At 36.4% G+C, this 24245-nt stretch overlaps 3 protein-coding genes across 3 annotated transcripts in view; 1 reads left to right on the forward strand and 2 right to left on the reverse strand.

The window, feature by feature from the left end:
• Positions 1–10572, forward strand: part of Tmem43 (Transmembrane protein 43) — a 34327-nt gene extending 23755 nt beyond the window's left edge. Inside the window, exon 7 of the mRNA XM_069836797.1 lies at positions 10258–10572. Within this exon, the coding sequence (XP_069692898.1) occupies positions 10258–10262 (5 nt within the window). The 3' untranslated portion in view covers positions 10263–10572. The remainder of the gene's footprint in view (positions 1–10257) is intronic.
• LOC138707410 (probable imidazolonepropionase) lies at positions 1237–16019 on the reverse strand. Its single transcript, XM_069836794.1, has 8 exons — positions 15843–16019; positions 12533–12704; positions 12309–12444; positions 10844–10985; positions 6673–6898; positions 3309–3527; positions 2833–2993; positions 1237–1870 (listed from the first exon to the last, which is right to left on the reverse strand). The coding sequence occupies exons 1-8, from the start codon at positions 15977–15979 to the stop codon at positions 1771–1773; spliced, it is 1293 nt and encodes a 430-aa protein (XP_069692895.1). The 5' UTR covers positions 15980–16019; the 3' UTR covers positions 1237–1770.
• A 3666-nt stretch (positions 16020–19685) lies between these two features.
• LOC138707412 (GILT-like protein 1) overlaps positions 19686–24245 on the reverse strand; it is a 35575-nt gene continuing 31015 nt past the window's right edge. The window contains exon 5 of the mRNA XM_069836798.1: positions 19686–20646. Coding sequence (XP_069692899.1) covers positions 20548–20646 — 99 coding nt within the window. The 3' untranslated portion in view covers positions 19686–20547. The remainder of the gene's footprint in view (positions 20647–24245) is intronic.

Consider the following 24245-nt stretch of genomic DNA (forward strand, 5'->3'; position numbering starts at 1 on the left):
CTTAAAGAATAACCCCTTGAAATTAATGACATTACTTACGATTCATCCTGTATATAGTTTTTGTTTCCATCTTGAACAATAAAATTTAAATTGCAGTTCAGATAGTGTTTGAATGGTGTTATATGAAGTATTACTGTCTCAGAACCATGTTCTGACATCAGCTTTCCTAGAACTTGTAGGTGACATTTTTTACAGTTACGTATATTATATATACATTACATGTAGTGATAACTTAAGTATCAGTAGCCATTCCATAATAAATAATATTAGTTGCACTTGGTTTGGATTTTCGAGAGTCGAATCTGAGATAAGTGCTATTGCTGTCCTGAGTTGCATTCGTAAATCTGATGCTGACAGGTTGACCATTCTGCCTCAACCCTGACAGGTCCCATCCCCAGATGAGTATCCTATAATCCAAGACACTTCCTATATCAGCATCAGCATCCAAGACTAGACTCCAGCCCTTTTTTAATTATTATTAACATTATTGGTAAAGTCTGTTGAGAATAATGGCATATGGTCAGTGTAATCTAGAATTTCTTAATTATGTGGAAGTAAACTAATCAGCGTATGTGAACCCAGATTTTTCGAATCATCAGTAAACTGCCCTGACTGTCTTCGCTAAGTGGATTATTGTGTGATGGATTTGACTGACGATGTTCTTTAGTTTGTGATGTCTCTTTGTTAATTTGATATGAACTTCAAGGAAGGGAGAAATGGAAGAACCTTCTGCAGCCAATACGGCGCAGCTACAATCATCCGTAAGGACATACAGGCAAATATTTTTCGATTGTTATGTTGAAAACGTTTGGAAGCAGAAAGTAAACCATGTGTTTGCCAGTATATACATCTCATAGAAGGCAATAATTAAATAAAAAATGTTGCATCTCTTGGTTCGTTTCTTGCAGAGAATTACCAAAATATTTATAATTGTGTAATTTCTTTACATGATAACAGAATTATAAAATTAGTTTTTTCATCTCCTGTAAAATTTAGTTTTTGTCACGTGAGGTATTTCACCGGCAACAACGATATGAGAATTTCATAGCACGCCAACAATATGCTTTAATTAATCTAATGGTAAGTAGGAACTGTAGGACTTTAGAAACCAAAATGTTAGGACTCTTAGAGGGCGCATATTCAAACACCAGTTGCTGCTGTTTCTTTTCTTCTTTTGAAATTAGTACAACATGTTAACGAACATGCAACTTCTATGTGAGAAAATGTAATTCATAGTCTGGTTGAGGAATACTTTTATTAGCCTATATCATTTTACATTATATAAGAATTTATTACAAATATATGCTCCGAATTTTGTTGTCAATAATATTGTCACATCATTGCTTTATTTAAAGACTGGTACTATCTTGTCAAAATACAGAATGAATTAGTTGAGTTGTTAGTGTAATTTATTTTGGTAGTGGTTAAAAATAAATTCTTGTGCAACGTGATGCAGTAATGTTATCTTATCATAAATGACGTTACATGTTTTAATATAATTTTCGACATATTTATAATTTTAGGTGCTCTATTTCAAGCATGCCCAGCCGGGGCAACTCTAGCCTTCAAACGAGGTGCGACATTGACGTAGATTATCTTTAATGTGTGTTTCTGCGTGGTATTCTGAGATTCTACGTCACTATTGTACCTCGCTGGAAGGCTAGATCTGCCCTGGCTGGGCATGCCTACTCTATTTATTCTGAAGAGCAGAAATTAAACTAATGATAGCCATTTTATAACCATAAAACATGTTTCCATTAAAAGAGGAGGTCAGTTTGAATTTTTACATTTGTGTACAATTTTTCCATTCTTGACCACAAACTCAATCAGATGTTGATGTGATCCAAGTTGATAGATGATATTCTCCCACCTTTAAAAAAAAAGTTACGTCATTAGTGCTGCAATGCATAGAATCAATTTTAATACAGTAAGAACCCCAGTAGTCCGAACTAATTGGGACAGGGTTCTCTTCGGATTAAGAGGGGTACAGGAATGCAAGCAAGGAAACCACGCAATATTCCATTCCCATCCTCCACTGTCCACTGCGTTGTTTAGTTTCGAGGTTTATGAAGCGTTGGCAGGATACCGGTATTGCTATTTCATTAAGATTATCTGTTTTGCATCAGAAGAAACTGACAGATGATCATATTAATATAGAAAATAAAAACTCATTCATTCACTAGTGATAAAGTAAGTTGCATTGTGAGCTTATAAATACAGGACTGTTACATTGATTTTCAGTTCACATACTCTTCTTTTCCTTCTTCTTCTCTCCCTCTTTGGAGGTGTGTTCGGATTGGGGGGGGGGGGTCAAACTAGCGAAATTCTAATGTATTTATACATTACTTATAATGAACAACCACAAAGGTATTATCTTATTTCCATGTCTGGCATTAAAACAGAACCTATGATTCTAAGAAATATCTAAACTTAAAGTTAGAAAGCAAAATAATATTTATCATTTATATATTTCTTGAATTTTCTTCAAAGAAGTTCTTCTTTCACACATTAATCATTAATAGCCACTAAATTAACCAGTAAGTTCAGAGCACATGGTTGTTCTACTTGAGTTGTAATTTGTACACTCTAATCAATTTACAAAAACAAAAAAAAAAAAACAAAAAAAGTGAGAAGGCATCTACATGGAAATAGAGAATCTAACAAGGAGGAGAAAATCGGAAAATTCCTCCTTGCAGTGAGATAGTATTTTACTAGTAACTGCAAATTCAGCATTTATAATGTGGTGCCACTACACGAACACTGAAAAACATGAGAAAAAATTCATGGCCACTTATTTCAAATACATTTCATAATACATACAGTTTTACTCACTTGTCAGCGTTTATTATGACAAGATCACCAACTCTTCCCTTCTGAATGGCTCCATGAGTAAGTCCTCTTCCCAAGGAAGCAGCAGCGTTGATTGTCGAGGCTATAAGAACTTCAGACATGCTCATTCCCAGTGTTACGCAGGCCAAATTCATAACCACAGGCTGTGAATTAAAATAATGTATACTAATTTAATATCAGGTTTCGTTGTTTGAATGCAGTTTCAGTCAGGTGGTGATATTTCACCAAGCAGAACCGGAATCGATTTTGAGTAGCTGCTGTGAGATTTGTGGCAGAAATATGATTTTGAAGAAACAGGCTGTTACTTTTCTTGTCATTTTTATCCCAGCATTGCTTTGTCGTCAACTAATTATTATCGAGCTCCTATAGTAATAAGTACACAAAATCTACGAAATTTTGCTTTTTATGAACTGCATTTCCTCCTCCAAAGCTAAATCTTTCAGTTTTCGTGCACATACCATAGCCAGACAATGAGCATTGGGATTGAAGTCTGAGCCCAAAGCTACGGGCACTCCGGTCTTGATGAATTGGCGAACAGGCGGTGGCTTCAGCTTCATAAGGTAGGCTGTTGTGGGTAGCATCACTGCCACCGTTCCCGCAGCTGCCATGCTTCTTATGCCCTCCATGCTCACCTCTTCCAAGTGGCTAATAGCAGTTGCACCGAGCTCTGCCCCCATCTAAACGATTTAAAGTGAGAGAGGGAGAAAAATTGCACACGAGGAAAACTATGAGCAAAGTAGTTTATTTATAGAACATTAATTCTTTAGTGTATAGGTGTTAGACCACAGCTGTTTTAATAACACTGTATTAACTGCCGTGTCACCTAACATCTGTGGAATTGGCATAATACTGTGCTGGTACTTTGGTGAAGTGATTCCGAGAAATCTGGACATTTATCTTACAGTTATAGAAAACCTTACAAAAATGCAACTGGATAACCAGCCCAATTGAGATTCCATCCCACGTCTGGGTACAGCCACAGTCCAGTATATGCAGTCACGAAGCTTGAGTTGTGAGGGTACTAGGAACAATAAACTGTGCAGGTACTATTTCGCATTGTTTGTAATGAGGCGATAGTAGCGATCCTAGTGGTTAGCAACTATCTATAGATGCATATTTACTACGTATTGAGCTTCGTGACTGTATATACTAGACTGTGTTACAGCCTAGAAGCAAGATAATAATAGTAATAATAATAATAATAATAATAATAATAATAATAATTATTATAATTGATATTCTGGAAAGAATGATAAAGTTTAAATTTGCTTTCTACACCAATGACAAAAATAATTTTTTATTATGGAGAAATTATGAAAAAATGAAAGGACTGCATGGAACTGTTCTAACAGTGTCCTTATCGATCACAAATTCCACTTGAAGTCACAAGGATTTGAACTCAGGTTTTCAATATGTGAAGCCCACATGTACATTAGCTATTTTTCAGTATGCCAGTATACTGTATTATATTATGCACATATAGAAAATGAATGAACAAACTGATAGTGGCAGTAATATTTTCAGCAGTTAAAAAGACAATGTTTGGTCAAAACTCCGTGTGAAGGAAGAAAAAAAAAAATCAGTGTTTCTGTATACACGCATACTTAAATATGTATTATTTTTCAATATTTAGTAAATATATTTTATATATTTTTCTTATTTTATAGAAGCACATTCGAAATCTCTGCTGGATGGTGGGGAAGTTATTCATAATAATATATCATTTGAATATGACATGCAAGAAAGGATTTGTCTAATTGTACATATTCTAGACTTAGAACGTGTTTAGAGCAGTATTAATTCAAAGAATATGGATTAAGTTACTAGTATTGCAGAAAGACATCACATGTTTATGTATTTGATTATGTACTACATATCCATCTATTTTCCCGGCTGGGAACACATGCATTAGACATGCTTGCATGGCTGATCTAAAATGTATCATTATCGATCCACTCCTGTGTATTTGTACTCAAATAACTTTAAAAACAGCATGCACACGATATTATATTTTTATTTCATAATATGTACTAACCTGTCATAGGAGTTGTTCAAAGTGGTGTCTGTCTGCACTCACACCTTTCCGACATCTTTAGATGAAATTGTTATTGACACCTTACAAAATCCCTAAAAGAATAACCCCCATGCTATAGACGAACTCAGCGACAATACTGATATAGGAAGAGAAATTTGTATTACGGAAACACGTAGAACCTTTGTGTGAATTACAATTTCATGAAAAGATGTCGGGATTGTATGAATGCACTTTGAACAGCTCCTGTGACAGGTTAATGGTCATTAAGAAATAAAAGTATAATATTGTGAGTGCGTTGTTATTAATCTAATTTACGTGAGTAAAAATATGCGGCAGGTTACTGAGTGATAATACTATTATATTATTTTTATAGAAATTTTGTGTATGTAATTTATATGAATCGGTTAGAGTCATAACCCACTTGTTCCAAAAATGAAAATTTTCACAAATGAGGGAAAACATATTTGTAATACTTGGAGCCCATTTTCTTCAGAATGAAGGTTAATAAATGAAAGAGCAATGATTAAAAACTACTATTCATATTTGTAACCATATTTATTTATACAGGAGTAAAAGCTATTTAGCTTTAAATTATGGATCATACGAGTTTTGACAATGACCTTTGGATCAAGAGTGTTCTGAGAGTGCTACCTTTGGAACATGTGAGTTTAGAAAGTGACCAGTTGGGATCATGTGGGATTTGACAGTAACAAATTAAAATATTACACAAGAACATTAACTCAAGCATATTTTAAAATCCAATGTAAAAGAATAGGTGTCCTATTATTAAATCCTTCCGATGAGTACATTTTACAAAATAATATAGTACAGTATAAATCGAGGGGTCCAGTCAGAGAGAAGGATAAGTCGCAAACCTTGGAATAGGGAAATTAGGTATTCTCAAAACAATCTGAGAATTTATTGTGGAAATTTAAATTCCAGTGGGCTAAACTATTGCCAGAGTTATTGCAATTATGACACAACATTCTAGAGACGAGAAAAAAACTAAATTTTCTTAGAAAAGCGAGTTCTCCCCTTACTTGAGTCGAACCCTCAATTTACAGCCTACAAAAGAAATACTGATTGTAAATTTCATCAAAACTCAAATTTTCGTTACTACGTTCCTTTATATCACAAAATTAATATCTGCTTCCATCAATTCGCACATATGTTCAGTATTGTCAATTGATTATTATTCATGGCACCATCAATGACATACATGTAGAACTTGAATATATTATAATTGTGATAAAACACTCGATCCTGCTTAATTTACCAATACATCAGTAGGAGCCAAGCAGAATCAGAAAAGAATATTAACCTTGCTAATTTGGCCGGGTTTCTTTTCGTTATTTCTGGAACTGCTATACATTTCCATGGTCGTCCTCTCTCCCCAACAGGTGATACGTTCTCTTCCATAATATACGTTTACAAAATGCTCAATTACAGCTGCTAAATTCACTGATATTTATAAAAATAACAAGGTACATGCAAGATACTCATCCACAACCCTATTCTAGACAACAAGAAGTGGACAAGCGGGAGGGAAATACTGATCGGTGATTGGTCGAGAAGCACTATACAACAGAACTCACAAGATCCAGTGGATCATGAAACTATTTACACAAGCATCATGTAAGAAATGTGAAAAATTAACCTCTGAATTGCATGGGAATATAACGGTGTCTCAATTTTAAATTTTTGGGAGCATGTGAGTTATGACTCTAACCGACTCATATCTTCTACCATTAACATTGAAAAATTCCTGTAGGTAAAGTTTTGCTTACCTCTGCACTCCTCATAGGATTAAGTTCATCACCGTGGAAATTTATTTTAAGTCCAACATTTCGGCCAGCTTTTAAAATTGTCCTGCTTTGTTCTGTATCAAATACACCCTTTTCGCAGAATACGTCGATATTTTCCACACTTAACAGATTCTGATCAATCAGGGATTTAATTTGTGGTATTTGTTCCCTCACGATTATTTCTGTAGCTTCCTCTGCAGTCTTCCCTCTGAAATTCAACATTGCTGACTTACTATTTCAACAAATTCATTAAGTACTTCCTCCTGGTCAGAGTTTTCCATTTCTTTTCCTTTTATAAAATTTAAAGCTACACATGTGATCAAGACATTGGGCTGGAGTCATTACTAGTCCAGGCTTGTACCTAAGAGAAGAAAGGACATTATATATATATATATATATATATATATATATATATATATATATATATATTACTGTCAGCATCGTTCCAAAACAATTGACATATGAATTCCACCATGTATCCATCTAATGGAGCCGAGACAATAGCCCATATGTAGGCTTCGTCTTGGTCAGCTTCATGAAGTAACAATACAAAGTAGCAGTAGCAGTTCTAAATAACCTCTAAGCGTCCTGCTTAGCAACCTTTAGTCTTTTATTACACTCATTTGTTTTGCCCACTCTCATCCTTTACATTTGCAACCTGTATGGCAACACAGCTTGTCTACCACTCCAACACCATTCACTCAAACATTCCTTTTTCGGAGTATCCCTATGCTGAAAAGTTTACTATCAATATTTATATCCATGAGCCAAATGCCAGCTGAGAAATCACCTTCCCGCAATCAAAGAAAGTTCAAGATACAGGACCAGCATACTCACGCTATGAAATGCAACGTGTGGTGCCCTGGCAGGAAGTTTTTCACCTGCTGGTGCTATATAATAACGCTCTTTCCCTGTAAACTTGTCCTAACCACGACTGCCATCTAGTTTCCACTTTACTCGCAATTGCCTTCTAATATTATGTCACCAGTAAGCAAATCTCTATCGTAAGTTCTCAGGGATTATATGAGTTTCAGTTCGAGGCTTATACCTATTTCCATCACTTTTCTCGTTTCTCCTCTATATTTTGCCTTCTCCATTCACTTCTACTTCGTCTATTCCCTGTTATCCTTCCTTTATGGTCCAGTAGAAAACGAAATTTGTAAAATCAAAGTACTTTTTCAAAAATAAATCTTAGAATCCTCAACAGTCATCCAGTAGCGGCTCGCCGTCAAAAAAATAGGTGAAGTGCTGTTCACATAAACAAATGCATCAACAGTTTTACCAATATAATGAGTAGGCCTACTATTCGTAAACTCCGTACAATTTTAATAGTTCTAGAACACATCCAAACAGGAAAACTAATTTATTTCAGGACTCAACCAATTTCTTACATACCAAGTCAATCCTCCTATCTTTCAAAGCAGCAAACCTGTCGATGATGTCTACATAAAATGTCTGATTTAACTGAGGATGGACAGTATATTCTATGCAAAACTATGGGGTTAATGATGAAAGTCCCTCCTGTGATGTAGCATTCTGAGTGAAATTTTCAATATTATCTATCAGAAAAGCTTCTTTCATCGGAAGAATTTTAAAATTATTTTATGCAACTTCTCTGTTTTCTTAGCACTTTTTAAAACAAAGAACAAATGGAACTGCAGATCATCAAGAATTTTTTATCCTCATATTTAAGTCTACAAAACGACATTTCTAATAAATTACAACTGTGTCATTTTCGGGATACATATTTCGCACTCATTTATCAACATTTTCTATGTACTGGTACCTAAGTACTTGTATTTGATTAAACATATAATACAAACTTAGATGTAGGATTAATACACTATATACACTTATCACTAGTATACTCTAAACACAATAAATAATAAGTTAATATATACGTACATAGTATTAAACTACATGTGTACATTTACGCGTGCGTTAAACATTCAAATACAAGAGCTCATGAGAAGAAATAATACACGCCGCGGAAAACAACTTTTAAACTTTGCTAATGTATGTGTGGTGTATTCCTGATAAAATAACATAGAGCCAGCTAATTTACCACTGCAGGAGTGACTGCTAAGGCACAGGGAATGAGAATACTATTCTCGAGTCAGGTAGTACATACTGTAAAATTTCACAGCCCTTAAACAATAGCCCCCAGCCTTGGAGACCAGCTGCAACCCTTCTCTATTATTAGTACCGTTAGATCTGCAAACTGGTTACTCCACCTACAAGTCTGACAATTCTTCATAACTGAAAGACTCAGAAACGCATTTCATTCATACAATCTTTATTTAGTGTGTGACGTCACGTTACCATGGAAACCAAGTGCTGTATGAGAATGGGAACCCAAATAATTTCACCTCTACAGTATTGTAAGTTCTAATAGACACTGCTCGGCGCTCGTAACAGTTGACATTATTCTATTCAGCGGACGGTTACAGGTACTATTTATACAACTAAACACTGTTCATAATGACTGAAAAGAAAACTTTTTTATTTTAGAAATACAGTACCGGTAATAACTAGAATTAATTATTAATACGAGATAAAATTGTGTTTTACACATAAATAGGTGAAATGGTACTTCACCTGAATAACCGCCCCTGCAGTCATCAGATAGCTCAGACTTTATTTCCTGTAGGTACCCCAACTTCCCATTCCCATTAAATCACAGAAAAACGGTAGCAGCAGCGACAGTGGTGGACACAGCTTTCATGAGTGTTATTGGTTCGAAATTCGTCACTTAAGGAGATAAGCCCTTAAACGTGTGAGAGGAGATTCTGAAGACAGTGGATGTAATCACTGAGCACATTAGTACCATGGAGGGCTACATATTCATGGAGCTGGCAGATAAGCATCTTACTTATGAGGAAGTTCATGGTAATGCCCCTCCTGTTCAAAGGCTTTATACACAACGATGTTCCAACAGACAACATCCGTCTAGAAATAAATTTGTTTCTTTACACTCTTCAATTTTGTAAAATATTTTGTATAACTGATCTGAAATGCGCCCAAGCACGAGCTTCTGCTCTTTCGGGCTGCAGTGCCTAATGTAGCTGCAACCTACTGTATTAAATAAATGAATTTGAATTTACATAGGCATTTACGAGAGACTGAATCTTTGGAACGAAGACAAGAGGGACGTGTTCTGAGAAGGTACGCCTACATTAGTACACCATATTTAGAAGAGGAGGTGCTGATGTGTTGCAGCGGATCCCACTACAAATACGCTTCTATTACAGTGTAATGTGTACTTCACAAAGTAGTGTGTTGCGTGTATTACACGACCACCAATGACACCCATACCATTCTCAAAGAGTTCATGAATTGACTTTGACTTCTCGGACACTGTCTTATTCAACCACACTTTCCAAGGTTCGTCTTGCTCAGTTATGAGCCCTCTTTCACTCCCGATGTCATCTTCAAAAGAAGAAATAACCATGTATAAGATGACGAAGATCCTGAATTTACAATTGTTTTGTACCACCAGGTCAGTATTTGGACCAGCATTGGGTCATACCGTTTACCTCATCATCTAACCAGCCACATTTATTTCAGGTTAGTGCAAAGTCTTACCTGAATTACTAGAGGAAGTACCCTTAATCGTCCGAGAAGGAATGTGGCTACGTCAAGATGGGACTCCACCTCACTTCGCTGTGATTGTCTGTGACCACCTGGATGATATTTTCCTTGTCGCTGGATTGAAAGATGAGATCCTACCCCATAGCCTGAGGGGTTATCTGTCCTGAATCCTCTCCACTATTTCCTCCGGGAATACTTGAAAGCAATTGTTTATGAAACTCCAGTGAAAACAGTGGAGGATGTGATTCAAGAGATGTTCGAAAGGAAGTGGCAGAATTTCACATGCAGTTGCAATGCTTTCATCGATGTTTGTGGCCGACATTTTGAACACCTTTTGTAAGTTTAAGAAATAAACAATAAAAACTGTTCAAATTTTATAAGCTCATTCATAATCACCCTCACATGTTTAAGCCCATATCTCCTTAAACTGCTTCATAGATCTTAAGCTCCCAATATCAAAATAATCAGTAGGTCATCAACTCCGTCCTGCATAATTTTGACAGGCTAATTAGATTCATCATATATATATATATATATATACGTAAATGCATGTAATACGTACTTTGGGACAGCGTGAGCTCCACAATATGTGACAGAGATCTCGATTGGGAGTTCCTTTTTGGCGCGATGAAGCACTCTCAGCAGCTTTAGTTCAGCTTCTGTCGTCAGACCATAGCCTGACTTACATTCCACAGTGGTTGTACCTGTTATAAAGTAAAATTATATTTAAGCAAATAAGGTTATGGTGAAGAATGGGTAGAACACAGAAGAATTCTCTCCAGCACCAGGACTCGAATCCAGGTTTTCAACTCCACGTGCTGATGCTTTATCCACTAATCCACACCGGATTCGAGCCCCGATGCTGGATTGAATCCTCTCAGATTAAGTTCTACCTCTCTGTTCCACTTTGGTGGCCTACCCTCATGTACTGTCACAGAATATGTGACCTTGGCACAATGTCCAACACTATGTACAGAGGTGCACTTATTACGAGTAAGTGGCCGAGATCTGATGGAACATGGTGCCGTCTTATATCACAAAGTGATTACTTATGCTTATCATATTACTATGATGTACTCGTACATATGATATTTCCATGCAACAATTCTGCATTACCATATGGTGAAGAATAGGTAGAACGGAGAAAATTTCTGTCTGTGCCTCAACCTGTGCGGCCACCAGCATGTATCAGGCGATAGCGCGTTGCCTACTGATTTGCTCGGGTTTATCAGAGGTTTTCCCTGCTGTAAGACAAATGTCAGGTAATTCCATGGCGAATCCTCGGCTTCACCTCGCCAAATATCATTTCATTATCACCAATTTTTTCTACGCTAGATAATTTAGTAGTTGATACAGCTCGTGAAAAGACCTATTAAAATAAAAAGGTTAACATGTGCACAGTTAAAAAACAGTGTACAATTTGTTTGAAGAAAATCTAGGTATAATTTTAATTCAAATGGAGAAGTATTCTTTATGTACCCTTGAGATTTTTCTAATATTGATCACCAGATGGAGTGGCAAGGAAATACATTAAAGAAAGGCTTGAAAGTGTCATTGCCAGTTTTGTAAACAAAGTTCGCGGATAATTTCATTTGTGCTATAGTATTTTATAATGAGACGAAAAATAAACTGACAAACGTAGACCATTTAAAGATATAGTTTACGTATCTTGCGCTGGATATTTAACTAAACTTAACATACCTCGCAGAATATGAAACTAATATCACCATTTCTTTCTTTTTTAACGTAAGTTAAACACCGATAAGGAAAATACTATATATTGCCTACATATAATATATTAATGCAATTACTAAATCGAGTGCACAGAGATAATTTGATGGCCAGAGTGTCGGATTCGACGTTGGATAACAAGTTTCAAATATTGTGAATACAAGTGGACATTTCGCTGCCGTATTCCAGTTTCAGTGACATTCCTAGAGACGGACGCTGAAGTACCCGCCTTAAAAAGGAAGAAACGACTTAGTACTCGTATACGATTGAGTGAACAAATCACTTTTGAAACTTACCTGCCGCCATCATATTAAACAGTCGAACTTTAAGACTCTCGTACAAGTCATCTTCGTTGCAGCTTGATGTGTTCTCGACGGTAGAATATATGCCTCCTCCTGCTTCGTGGATATCCAAGTATGAGGCACCAGCCAACTAGAATCAGGGACAGTTCAGTTAGGTGCAACAATTACATCACTTCGAAATGATCGCTGGCAGTGTGAGTGTCAATTTGGAACTTCACCTTCATTGCAAACTCGTGCACACGATCACCTGCCCATACGGGGTGTGTGTGAGCGTCGATTAAACCTGGCAGTACGCACTTCCCAGTAGCATCAATCATTTCTGCGAAATCTTCATCCTTCCATCTTTTCCGAATATCACTACTGTCTCCAACAGCGGCTATCTTTCCTTCACTGGAATAAGGAATGAGCTACATACAGAAATATCAATTTATTTTACAGATTACCTACATTCTTATTTTCAATTTCTCAGTTTAGAAAAACAAAGAGAAAATTATTATGAAAATGCAAAGTAATAAGTTAATTGTTATCGAGATTTTCACGGATATATAAATGTTTCAGAATTCGTGATGTTGATAAAATGGTTCCTGACATGTATGCCCTTATGTCAGGAGTTCTCAACCTGTAGCTCGTAGAGCACCATGTGCTCTTGTCATGCGAGTAAAAAAGTGCTCGCGAGCACGAACTCTCCTGAGGTCTTTTTTCAATTCAAGCTTTGTTGTACGAACCGGAACAAACAGTGTTCCTATCCATCCACTGTAATATGTTCTCGTGGAATTAATCAGAAAAATCAAGATCATTCAAGAAAATAAAATGGCTGCTGATAGAGCTCCAGTCCTTTTTAGCGTTGAAATATTTGTTTTAATAGGAGAAATTCATAGCCTTTGAGGGGGCAGAAGATACAGAAAAATCTCCAAATACTGCGTAGTATTCCTCTCAAATGTCTGACATGTTCAGAACAACCTACATATGCGAAAAAAAATATATATCACTTATGAAATACCTCAAGAACAAACACGTTTACAATTAACTAAGTCACATCTGCAGGACTGTTTACATGTAGCTACAAGCGACTTCTTATTGGGCATCAATCACTGAAATTCTGAGTAACATTCAGTTTCAAGGAAATCATAACTCCTGTGAGTGTTTTAAAAATTTATATACACAGAGTGAGTCATAAGTATGTTTGGAAAACGCGTGCGCGTGCTCCTGGATAAAAAATAAGAACAATTCGTTTCAATATTAGGAAGTACATACACATGTGAACGTTTTTTTTTTTTTCCAGAATGAATCTCAATAAAATTAAACAGATATCCCGTTCGACAGACAATCATCTCACGTCCATAATAAGAATAGATGAAAGTATTTTTTTTATCTAACGCCGCGCATATTGAAGTGTAGCCATTTGCGCTTCTGCTTACTTTTCAAATCTAACGATTACATTATTGTTGTAAAAAAAGACAACGCCTGCAGACGAGAAACTGCATGAAAAATTGGGGACATTGTCTTTCCAGACCCAAAAATTTTACATGGAATGACCAGTGCCGGATTTATGCCTAGGAAATTTCCAGGGGGGAGGGGCATTTTCTCTCTCGCTTCCTTTTCTTCTTTCCTTTTTTCCCCCATTTTCATTTCACAATGAAATTTGTTTTTAAAACACTTGTTGGTAAATCTTTCTGAAGTTTGTTCTTGAACATTTCATGGAAGTCGCATTGCCGCGGTCGCGGCGAGAGTACAAGGAAAGTGTGCAGCTGCATAATTATAATATTGTAATACCGGTGTCACGTTACGAAACTGCTCAAATTTAACTGCTTGTATATTATTAAAAATCAAATTGGAAGTGTGTTTCTTATTTATCGGTATGAATAATAGCCACAACTCTCAGTTACATTTTCAATAAAATATGGTCAATCACTTTCTAGCATGAGCACTATATAATTCGATATGAAAATTTTATTCCGCAAAGAGTTGGAGTTTTTTTTCAGTGTACTTTATTAGGGTTACCATGAGAAGAAATTCTATAGGAGGACATGGAATCTAAAATAAGAGGACACTGCTGAAAGGAGGACTTTTTAAAAATTGGTAGGAACAAAATTAAAGATAAAAATAGTGGCTCACCTTAGTCAGTTTTCTCACTAGTAAAAAGGGTAATATTATATGTTATTTATTTCAAAATATGTATTACCAACCGCGGATCCCCTGATAAATGTTGGCGAATCCCCAGGGATCCGCGGAGCACACGTTGGGAACCACTGGTGCAATAGATCAAAGAGTAAAATTAACAAAATCAGTTTCAGAAACTTAAATTTCCTCTGATTTTCGAATTCAGATTTATTGGCTGTAACATCCATGGAAGGAACACTTAAAAAATGAACCAATAATGTGGGAAAGCACACACAAGAGAGGACGGATTTTAAATATCATACATGACCTTGGTGAGTCTCTCGTATTACTACGCCCCCAAATTAAATTTGTGTCCCGTGAATGCAAGAGACGAGTGCTAGTAACTCTAATTGCTCTAGTTGTTAGTATACAATCTACTGTTTCGTCTGTGAGTGAAGTCATGTTACAAGAGATAATGCAATGAGTGAGGTAATATATATATATATATATATATATATATATATATATATATATATATATATATAATGTGTAAGAAATACGGTGCATAATATTAACACTTCCGCAGTATTTATACGGGTACAACACTTTCAGCACCACCTACACACATGTATTCACCACTAGCACATACAACTCGCTGGCACGAACAGTAAACACCTCTTTATCAGCTCAGTATTTACTCATAGGTCGCAAAGGCCAGAGAGAGAGAGAGAGAACGATGATTCACATTCTTTCCGAACGCAGATTTAACTAGAGTGCGTTGTACGTTGTGTGCTTTCCTGTGAAATCCATTTTAATGTTTAGGTGAGGAGTTTGGACTTTTTCCATTGCTGGTGGTCACAATAAAAAATTAAGACACAACGTTTCGAAGGGTGGTTCCACCTGAAGACGAAGGGAGAACCACCGTTGTGTCTTAATTTTTTATTGTGACAACCAGCAATGGAAAAAGTCCAAACCCCTCACCTAAACATTAATGATCCACCATTGCTTTCCAACCCCTCATTTAGATCAAATCCATTTTATTCTGCCATTTAGAGCATTTCACATTCTTGCAGTGGCGGTCTTTGGTATAGGCCTAATTTATAGGCGGTTGATACTAATTGATATCTGTAAATTTTATATTCTCAAAATGGACTTCAAATCATGGAACAAAGATTAGCCTAAACCCAATAGAAACACGTAGCCTACATATGTTTATCTCCAAAATAGAAACGCTGATACAACTGAAATAGCTATAGCCTGCTATATTGATGGAAACTTGCACAGAGAGTAGCCTACGTATGGAATTATCAGTATTAGAAACACGTACTACTACTATGAATAAGAAGCCCAGAAAGTGGTGCGGATCATCTGTAACATGCCAGCGAAGCAACTCTATATGAATAGGCTTGGCTTCCTGTGAGTACTCACTCGTCTACTGCAATGGCCAAACCTCCGTCTGTGTTCTGCAGGACGTGGACGCTGTCCATGGCGGCTCCCGCTAGGTAGGCCGTGTCCTCCCGCGTCATTGCGACCACCTGTCTTGCCGAATGTACAAGCAGCCTCATGTCCACTCTCGGAGCGAGCTCTGAATGCTCTGATCTGAGTTCTGACGCAGCCGAGTGTCTGCGCTCAAGGTGAGCGAGCATCCCCGCCACCTTTGAACCGTGTTTGTGCGTCGCGCGACCTTCAGCCTTGTCGCATGTCGCATTTCGTAGGTTCCGGGTACCATGTCAGGAACTAAAATCGATCAGTTTTATTTATCACTGAACATATGGTAGAAATTTAGGGGTTTCCATAGCACGCGACACTCAAGGTTTTTGCCGAAAAAAAAAATGGTCTAATTTCCAGAATGAAGGTAGTTTTGAAAGTGAAAATCATAATTATTATAGAACAGGTATATCAAAATTGTGCTTCGTGAAACAGCACCTGAACTCTGACGTAAGTTCCACGCGACCACCTCTCTCCGCGCTGAACCCCTTCCTCTAGCGCAGGGCTGGGCAGCAAGAGCGGATTCTACTCTCTCACGGGGAGCCATACGATTTCTCTTCATCCCCTTTCTTCCCCGCCGAACACCGCGCAGCGTTGATTCAGTTACGGATGAATATTAAGCGTCCCCGTTTAGAGACTGGTTCCGCTCCCGATGCCCAGCCCTACTCTAGCGTTGTCTGTATTGTCAGCAGTGGCTCGTTGTTATCCAGTATCTGAACAGTGATTTGGCGTTCATAACATATAGCCTATTCCTGAAAAGCTGAACAAACTGAACTGCCGACTTAAAGGACGTGATCAGAACATAGTTGACATGTACTGTATGACGCGGTGAAATAATTTTTTCGTGATGATAAATGTTTGGAAGTGTAATCGAAAGAAAATGAGTTTCAACATTTTTTTTGTCTAATGTCACTTTCAAATGTGTCTGATTCAAGAATAGATAAATACTGCGACATCCTGGAAACATTACTTTCAGAATTTAGAGATAGAAGGTTTTGTGATTTTAAACAAAATATGGAAAATGATTTCTATTTGCAAATTCTTTTAACACATCCATTCTGAAGGTCCGACCAGACTAACAATTTGAGGTTGCTGATCTCCAAAATGACACCTTTGTGAAAGCAAGCACATGTATTTAAAAATACTGACTCCTCTAAATATCCACGTCTTAGATCATTTGCTGTCACAACTGCATCTATGTTCGGTTCTACGTATATTTGTGAACATTTATTTTTTCAAAATTAAACATATTAAAATGAAAAAGGACACGCTTAACGGATGACAGTCTTGGTGCACAATTGGCAGTGGCTATTTATGAGGTAACCCCTAATTTTGAGATCTTACCGAATGGAAATATTGTAATCATACAATAAAAGAATGCAGATGAAAATAATATAATCCTAAAAAGATACCGGTACTCATTCCTTTTTCGTCCCGCGCCGTAGCGAGAACTAGCGTTACGGAATGCGCGTGGGTCGAGTCCTCCTGGGGGAAGCAATTTTGCTCATGAAATTTCGGCTAGTGTATGGGAACGGTGCACACCCAGCACGCTAGTCCTGGTCGTAAAATAATTTCGCATGTAAAACATTTTATGATTTTCGAACTCTGTTATTTGAATTAATAAATCTAAGTTAATTGTCTGGGTATGAAGAAACAACATTTAGAGCACTGTTTTTTTATGTTTTTATTATGAAACATTTCGAAGAAATACTAAAATTTTTACGAGAATTACTTGTTTTATGTGATGTAAAGAAATACAATGACACATATATCAGTAAGACCTTTATTTAAGACACAAAGAAAATTTACAATATTCATACATAATAATTCTGAAGATTAGATAAGTTAGACAAAGGTCATTAACTTAACACTCCCGAAAAATATGTTTCTTTGGATTATCTCATGCACAACTTAGATCTTGCAGTAGCATTTACTTTGCATAGGAACTATAACAAAAATTGAATCACTTAATATATTTCAATAATGATAATGGTAGTGACAATGTCAATTTAGGTACGATTATTTCCGATTGCTATAGATAGGTGGATTAGAGTGCTCAAATAAGCTTTAGATTTTCAACTTAAACTCCTTATCGTGTACTTATTTACCCAAAGATAATATGATGTTAAAAACCATATAGGCTACTGTTCTTAAAGGAGAGTGTGAAAATTTTAAGACACCGATTGAAAAAATGACAGTAGGCCGGAATATATGATCTGTAGTTCATCTTACAGGCAAATTGCGATTCACAGCGAACGACAAAACTGACTTTCAAAAACTTACCAAAGCAGTAATATGCTAAAGAATTATATTTATTGGAGAAAACCTTAAAAACGGCAATGAAGGGAAAAAATAAACATTATCTTGTAGTTAATAATATAATTTTATTTTATTAATGATTTTTTCTTTAGTTACGTAAATATTTTCACGAATAACATCCGTGTTTGCTTTGAACAGAGATTAACTGTATTGCTTGGGGTAATTTAATTAACAATACTAGCTAGGCATGAGATATACGAATCTTCGAATCCCGCATATCATGAAAAAGATTCGAGATTCGAAAACACGAATATTTGAGCTTTTCAGCTATTCCAATCTTTCGAATCCTAATCTAGAAACTGTTAAAATTTTGAAAAGATTAATTTTTGTGTTCACTGACGTCCAATAGAAGCGATCGCTAACAAAAAGGGCGATTATTTTAATTTGCAATTTCGGTTGTACCCGAATCACTAATACCATCTTGAAGCGGCCCTGAGTGCCCCACTGTTCCCAGTATGCCATTTAGCTGAGTCTTCCAAAACTTATGTGAAGTTTGCTAGGAATTCGAGATTCGGGAGATCCGAAGGATTCGAGAAACTTTTAGGATTTCGGATAAGAGAAAATTTAGGATTTGTTAATTGAACTGCTTAGTTTTCAAGGAGATTCTATGTGATTGAAATTCTGTAATTTTATATTTAGCAATACTGTTATTAAAATTGTATTTTATGAAAATCATAAATTGCATGTTCTATTATTTCATTGTGATAGGGGCAAATATAAGAATTTAAGCAAGTTGGAATACCTTATGTTGAAATAATGAGCTATAAACAATCATTTTTAAAGTATCAAACACGTGTGAGATGTTGCGCACTATCTATTACAATTTCCGAATCTGAATCTGTTCATCTGTTAAACATACATAAGCGTAGTCTGTAAGGAAAACTTAAAGCATACATGGGAAACTGACGACAGGGCCACATGAAGGGGTGTAGCTTTCAACATCTGAATATAGGCCTAATGTTTCCAATTGAGATTTGGCAATATATGAAAAGAAACTAAATTATGATTTCAGTTGTCATGCTATAGTAGGAGATAATCTCTTGCCAAAATGTATGAAGAAGTTGATAAATTCTGATTGAAATGAAGAACACAAAGAAGGAAGAGCAATAAATTCAATACTACCAGGGGAGGCTCGTACCATAGCATATAGGTGATGTAACGAGGAGGAATGTGACTCAGTCATTCTGAAATATTTTCCGTTTGTGAGTGGCCTTGATCACCGAACACGTAGTGACGTTATCAACAACGAAATGCTAACTATAATTGCCTTTTAGGTGGAAGCAGGCTTTTTTCTTTGTGTAGAAATTCCCTTCTGCTATATCAACCTCGCAAAAGGAAAATTCAAGCAGATGAAATCTGATAAAGAAATACATAGAATGACTGCAAATTAATAAATGAGGAAAATAAGTAAGAATGGTTGTTCAGCTAGTCGCTAATCAGCAGCACGTGGTAACATGGGGAAGGGAGGCGTTCAGCATTTCAGTAGTGACTGACTGTACTATCAGCGAAGGAGACCCTGTCTTTTGGAACCGTTAAAAAGAACAGCAGCTAACTTGAACTAGTCCAGTTTTTCTGGAGAATAAATCTTGGTAATGGATCCAATACATGGGTTTTCTTTTCACCATGGAGCCGAGACCTGGTTCGAAACATTGGATTGTCGCAAAAAAAATGTATCAAGTCGAAAAGGGAATATGTAAATTTCGCATGTGATATATACCAGTATGTTCAGTCCATGTTCAAATCCCATTGAAGAAATGATATCACATAAAGACAGATAAATGCGAGAACATATACTGAAAATACATTGAGATACAGATAAATGCGAGATCATATACTGATAATACATTGAAATACATTACAGTAACTGTGTCACTAAACTGTTGGCTCGCGATAAGTTTTGCAGCTGCTAGTAGGAATTCTTCTCAGCCTTTGAGAAAATCTTAAGTTTGCGTCACTGTGAATTTGCTGCAAACACAAAGTGTATGAGTTTTTAAATTTTTAATTAGTGATAGAAATGTTGCTTATTTGAGAAAATTAGGTGTTATTATTGTCATCGGAAATGTACAGTACCTAGGTTTGTATAAAATTACTATTGACATTATCACTTACAAAATTAAGTACACACAGTTCTTTGTTTACAAAGCTCTGAAACTTAAACATTTAAATATATGTCTAAAATAAGGAACAATTCAATAACCTGTACAACTGTACATGTTGCTTGATATTTTCTGGCAAGGCACTGAGACATAAAGGAAAAAAATAATGTATTACTTGTAGCAAATCTCAGTTATCACTTGCCATGGGAATAATGTAGGCCTACTCAATTTCAGCCATCGCATGCAGCTGGCTTAGGATCGTGCATATGCTGACAAATCATGTGCAGGAGGTTAGTCATAGCGGCATCTTGATTGGCTTGAGTGTATACCTATAAGAGAAAGAGCATAGTTCATCTATTTTATACATCAACTTCATTCCTAAATGTTATGTAGTCAAATTTCGTCAGTAGCCTATACATGGGACATAATATTTAATATATTATTTTACGATAATATATAAATTGGGTCCGAGAAAACGGATGCATGCATAACGAATACTAACAGCACTCATTCATGTATAACAATTGGAAAATATCAGTTTACATCAATTGAAAAACTTCTTCAGAAATAATGTAAGGTTAAAAAATGACGCATAGTCATTTGCACTAATATTAGTTCATGTTACAATAATAATAATAATAATAATAATAATAATAATAATAATAATAATAATAATAATAATAATTTATTTAACCTAGCAGAGTTAAGGCCATACGGCCTTCTCTAACACTCAACCAGGAGTAAAACTGCGTTACAAAAAACATTACAAATTTACAAAGTACATACACTACAATTTTACACACAAAACTGAATAAGATAATAATAATAAAATGTAAACAACAAGTAAGTAGAAATCAGACATAATATATAACATACAGAAAGAAAGGCAAAAGCATAATAAAATGTGAAAAGCAGGTCAAAATAAATGAGACATACAAAGTAAAAAAAAAAAAAATAATAAGACATGTTAAGTGACATGAGGTCCTGCATTAAAAAATACTATCGATAGACGCACGATTTTGTGGTGATGCGAAATGCGTTAATATGTACGTATTTATATGGTTCTTAATTATTAATACATACGAAATTCGGGTTTATTCATGAAATCTATTTTATCGTGAAATATACAGGGTGGAAGTGAAATAACCTTGCAGATTGAAAGGGACGATAGGGTACACGTAAATTAATAGAACACCTACATTACGTTTTGTGAATAAATGCACGGTTAATTAGAAAATTAAGTTTGAAGTTTCAGCAGTCCGGCAACATCGTCGCTAACACACTCTACTGGTGATACAGATGTAAGAGATCAACGAACTCGTCGAGTCTCGCTCGGTACGTGAGCTGCTCTCTGTCAGACGTTGCCACTTGCTCGCTTCGTGCAATGGTTTGAATTTAGAGGTCTTTAATATTCAATTTACACGAAAACTGTGCACGCTATTGAAATACGCCAGAGGAGGCTTTTTTTCACATCTTTTATACCCATATAGTATTTGTGGATTTAGGAAATGCGTTTGAGAGAGTGAATTGAAATAAACTGATGGGGATCCTGAAGAACATAGTTGTGAATTAGAAAAAGAGGAGGCTGTTCAGTAATCTTTATATAAAACAACGGGTCGAAGTCAGGCTAAGAGAAGAAATGTCAAAAGGAAGTAGAATAGGGAGAGGAGTACGACAGGGATGCCCTTCATCACCTACCCTGCTCAATATCTACTTGGAGGATTTAGCGAAGAACTGTTTTCAGAACATGAGAGGAGTAATAGTAGGAGGAAGAACAATAAAGCGCATAAGATTTGGCGATGATATGGCATTGTTAGCAGAAGAAGAGACGGTATTAAGAGATATGCTAGTGAGTTAAATGATAGCTGTAAGCAGATGGGATAAAGATAAATGCCAACAAGACGATAACCATAGTTTTCGGAAGAAAATAAAGAGGATAAACGTACGAATTCTACATGAGTCAGTAGAGCAAGTGGACAGCTTCATATACTTGGGGTATACTATAAGGAGTAACATGAGCTGCTGCCAGGAAGTCAAGAGGAGGATAGCAATGGCAAAGGAAGCTTTTAATAGAGAAAGGAGCATCTTCTGCGGACCTCTGGAAAAAGAAGTAAGAAAGACACTAGTGAAGTGTTTTGTGTGGAGTGTGACATTGTATGGAGCAGAAACATGGACATTACGACGAAGTGAACAGAAGCAACTAGAAGCATTTGAAATGTGGATATGGAGAAGGATGGAGCGTGTGAAATGACCAGACAGAATAAGATATGAAGCTTTGTTGGAAAGAGTGGGTGAAGGAAGAATGATGCTGAAAGTGATCAGGAAGAGAAAAAGGAATTTGTTAGGCCACTGACTGAGAAGAAACTGCCTACTGAAGGATGCACTGGAAGGGTGAACGGGAGAAGAGTTCGGAGCAGAAGAAGGTATCAGATGATAGACGACGTTAAGATAATTATATGGATCATAGGCTATGCGGAGACTGAGAGGAAGGCAGAAATAGGAAAAATTGGAGAAAGCTGGGTTTGCAGTGAAAGACATGCCATTTATCAGAGCACTATGTATGTGAATGTATGTTTATCCCCATATTAACAGATTTTTATACCGATATTCCATGTTTTTATTCACAACTTAATTGTGCCCTTAACTACCTACGTCCATTATTGTTGTAGATAACAACCCCACGTGTCAGGTGGTCACCATCAAACTCTTTTACAGCCACTGTCTGCGCGATCCTCAGAGACGAGGAGGCTCTCACCCCATGCATTCCAGAGACTGCCTGTAGTTAATGGCGGCTGGGATTGGCTTTACATTTCATTGGTGAAATACTTCTCCCATGCAGTCAGCATTCAGTGTACCATATTAAAGTTTATGGAGAGTCACGTTCTTTAAATAGCCAGACTATTAAAATGTTATCGCTGTTCTAACAAACAATAGCTAGCTCTGTGCCTGCCACGACATTCCAAGCGCGGTCGGAGAACTCCTGCCAGACCAAAGCGAAAGAGAGGTTCACCAAAGAAATATTATTTTCTATAATCCAGCTCACATAAATGTACCGCCATTTAACTAAATATTAGTTTACGATATGTGTGTGAGTCTTCGATATGATATTAAGTCATAAGCCTCAACTTTAACCTGAAATGTGATGCGAGCACCAGTTGTACTGTTGTGCTGCAAACATCTAGCTCGTGTTTTTATTTACAGCAAGAATCAATTCACCATTGTGTATGAATTATCATGCGGAGAATAGTTTAATAACGTTTGTATATTTGAAAGTATTATCCCAAATAGCTTCTCGTTTTTAATAACATTTCACTCAGTTTTTTAGTGCTCATATAATGATGGTGTGAGAATAAGCTACACACTTCAAACACGCAGTCAAACCTAAGTTACCGGCATTCTTACCATTATCAGCTTTTCGACGGGTAGCGTGTTGAGTTGCCTCTGTCATTTTCTCTAAGTCCGGCTCAAGATAAAATACGTGGGTTTTCCTTGTTAATTGTCTGCACTAGATCGGCGACACAATAATTCTGCTGGTGCCTTTCATTGTCAATCTCCGATAGTGAGTTGTTTGAACTGTATTGAGGAAGATGTTTAAACCATAATTAGATATAGAGTACAATTAAGCATTTTTACTTTCGTTCCAATGTATAGCTTGATTCAGGAATTTTGGCCCCTGCAAAAAGTAAGTAGATAGACTAAGAGCGAGTTACTCATCACAACTGGCGGGCTGGGTCACACAGGTCACGCCGCAGTCATAACACCTTACACTTCCTTCTTATCATGTCGCGGTACACTCCGTCTTGAAACACAATATTCTTCCACACGTCCGTTACTAACCACTATGTCTGTTGACTAAACAATGTCATGATGACATTTTCTTGACATGAGTGTCCCTCAGCTACGAGCATAGATATTATTTTCATTCTTC

The sequence above is a fragment of the Periplaneta americana genome, chromosome 10, assembly GCF_040183065.1.
Source record: "Periplaneta americana isolate PAMFEO1 chromosome 10, P.americana_PAMFEO1_priV1, whole genome shotgun sequence".
Lineage (NCBI taxonomy): Eukaryota > Metazoa > Arthropoda > Insecta > Blattodea > Blattidae > Periplaneta > Periplaneta americana.

Excerpts from the sequence above, each read along its gene's own strand:
- LOC138707410 (XM_069836794.1), bottom strand. The coding sequence starts at position 15,979 with ATGAGGCTGCTTGTACATTCGGCAAGACAGGTGGTCGCAATGACGCGG. Across the intron at positions 12,445-12,532 it reads TGCACGAGTTTGCAATGAAG|TTGGCTGGTGCCTCATACTT; the intron begins GTGAAGTTCCAA and ends CCCTGATTCTAG. Across the intron at positions 2,994-3,308 it reads ATGCTCATTGTCTGGCTATG|CCTGTGGTTATGAATTTGGC; the intron begins GTATGTGCACGA and ends TTTAATTCACAG.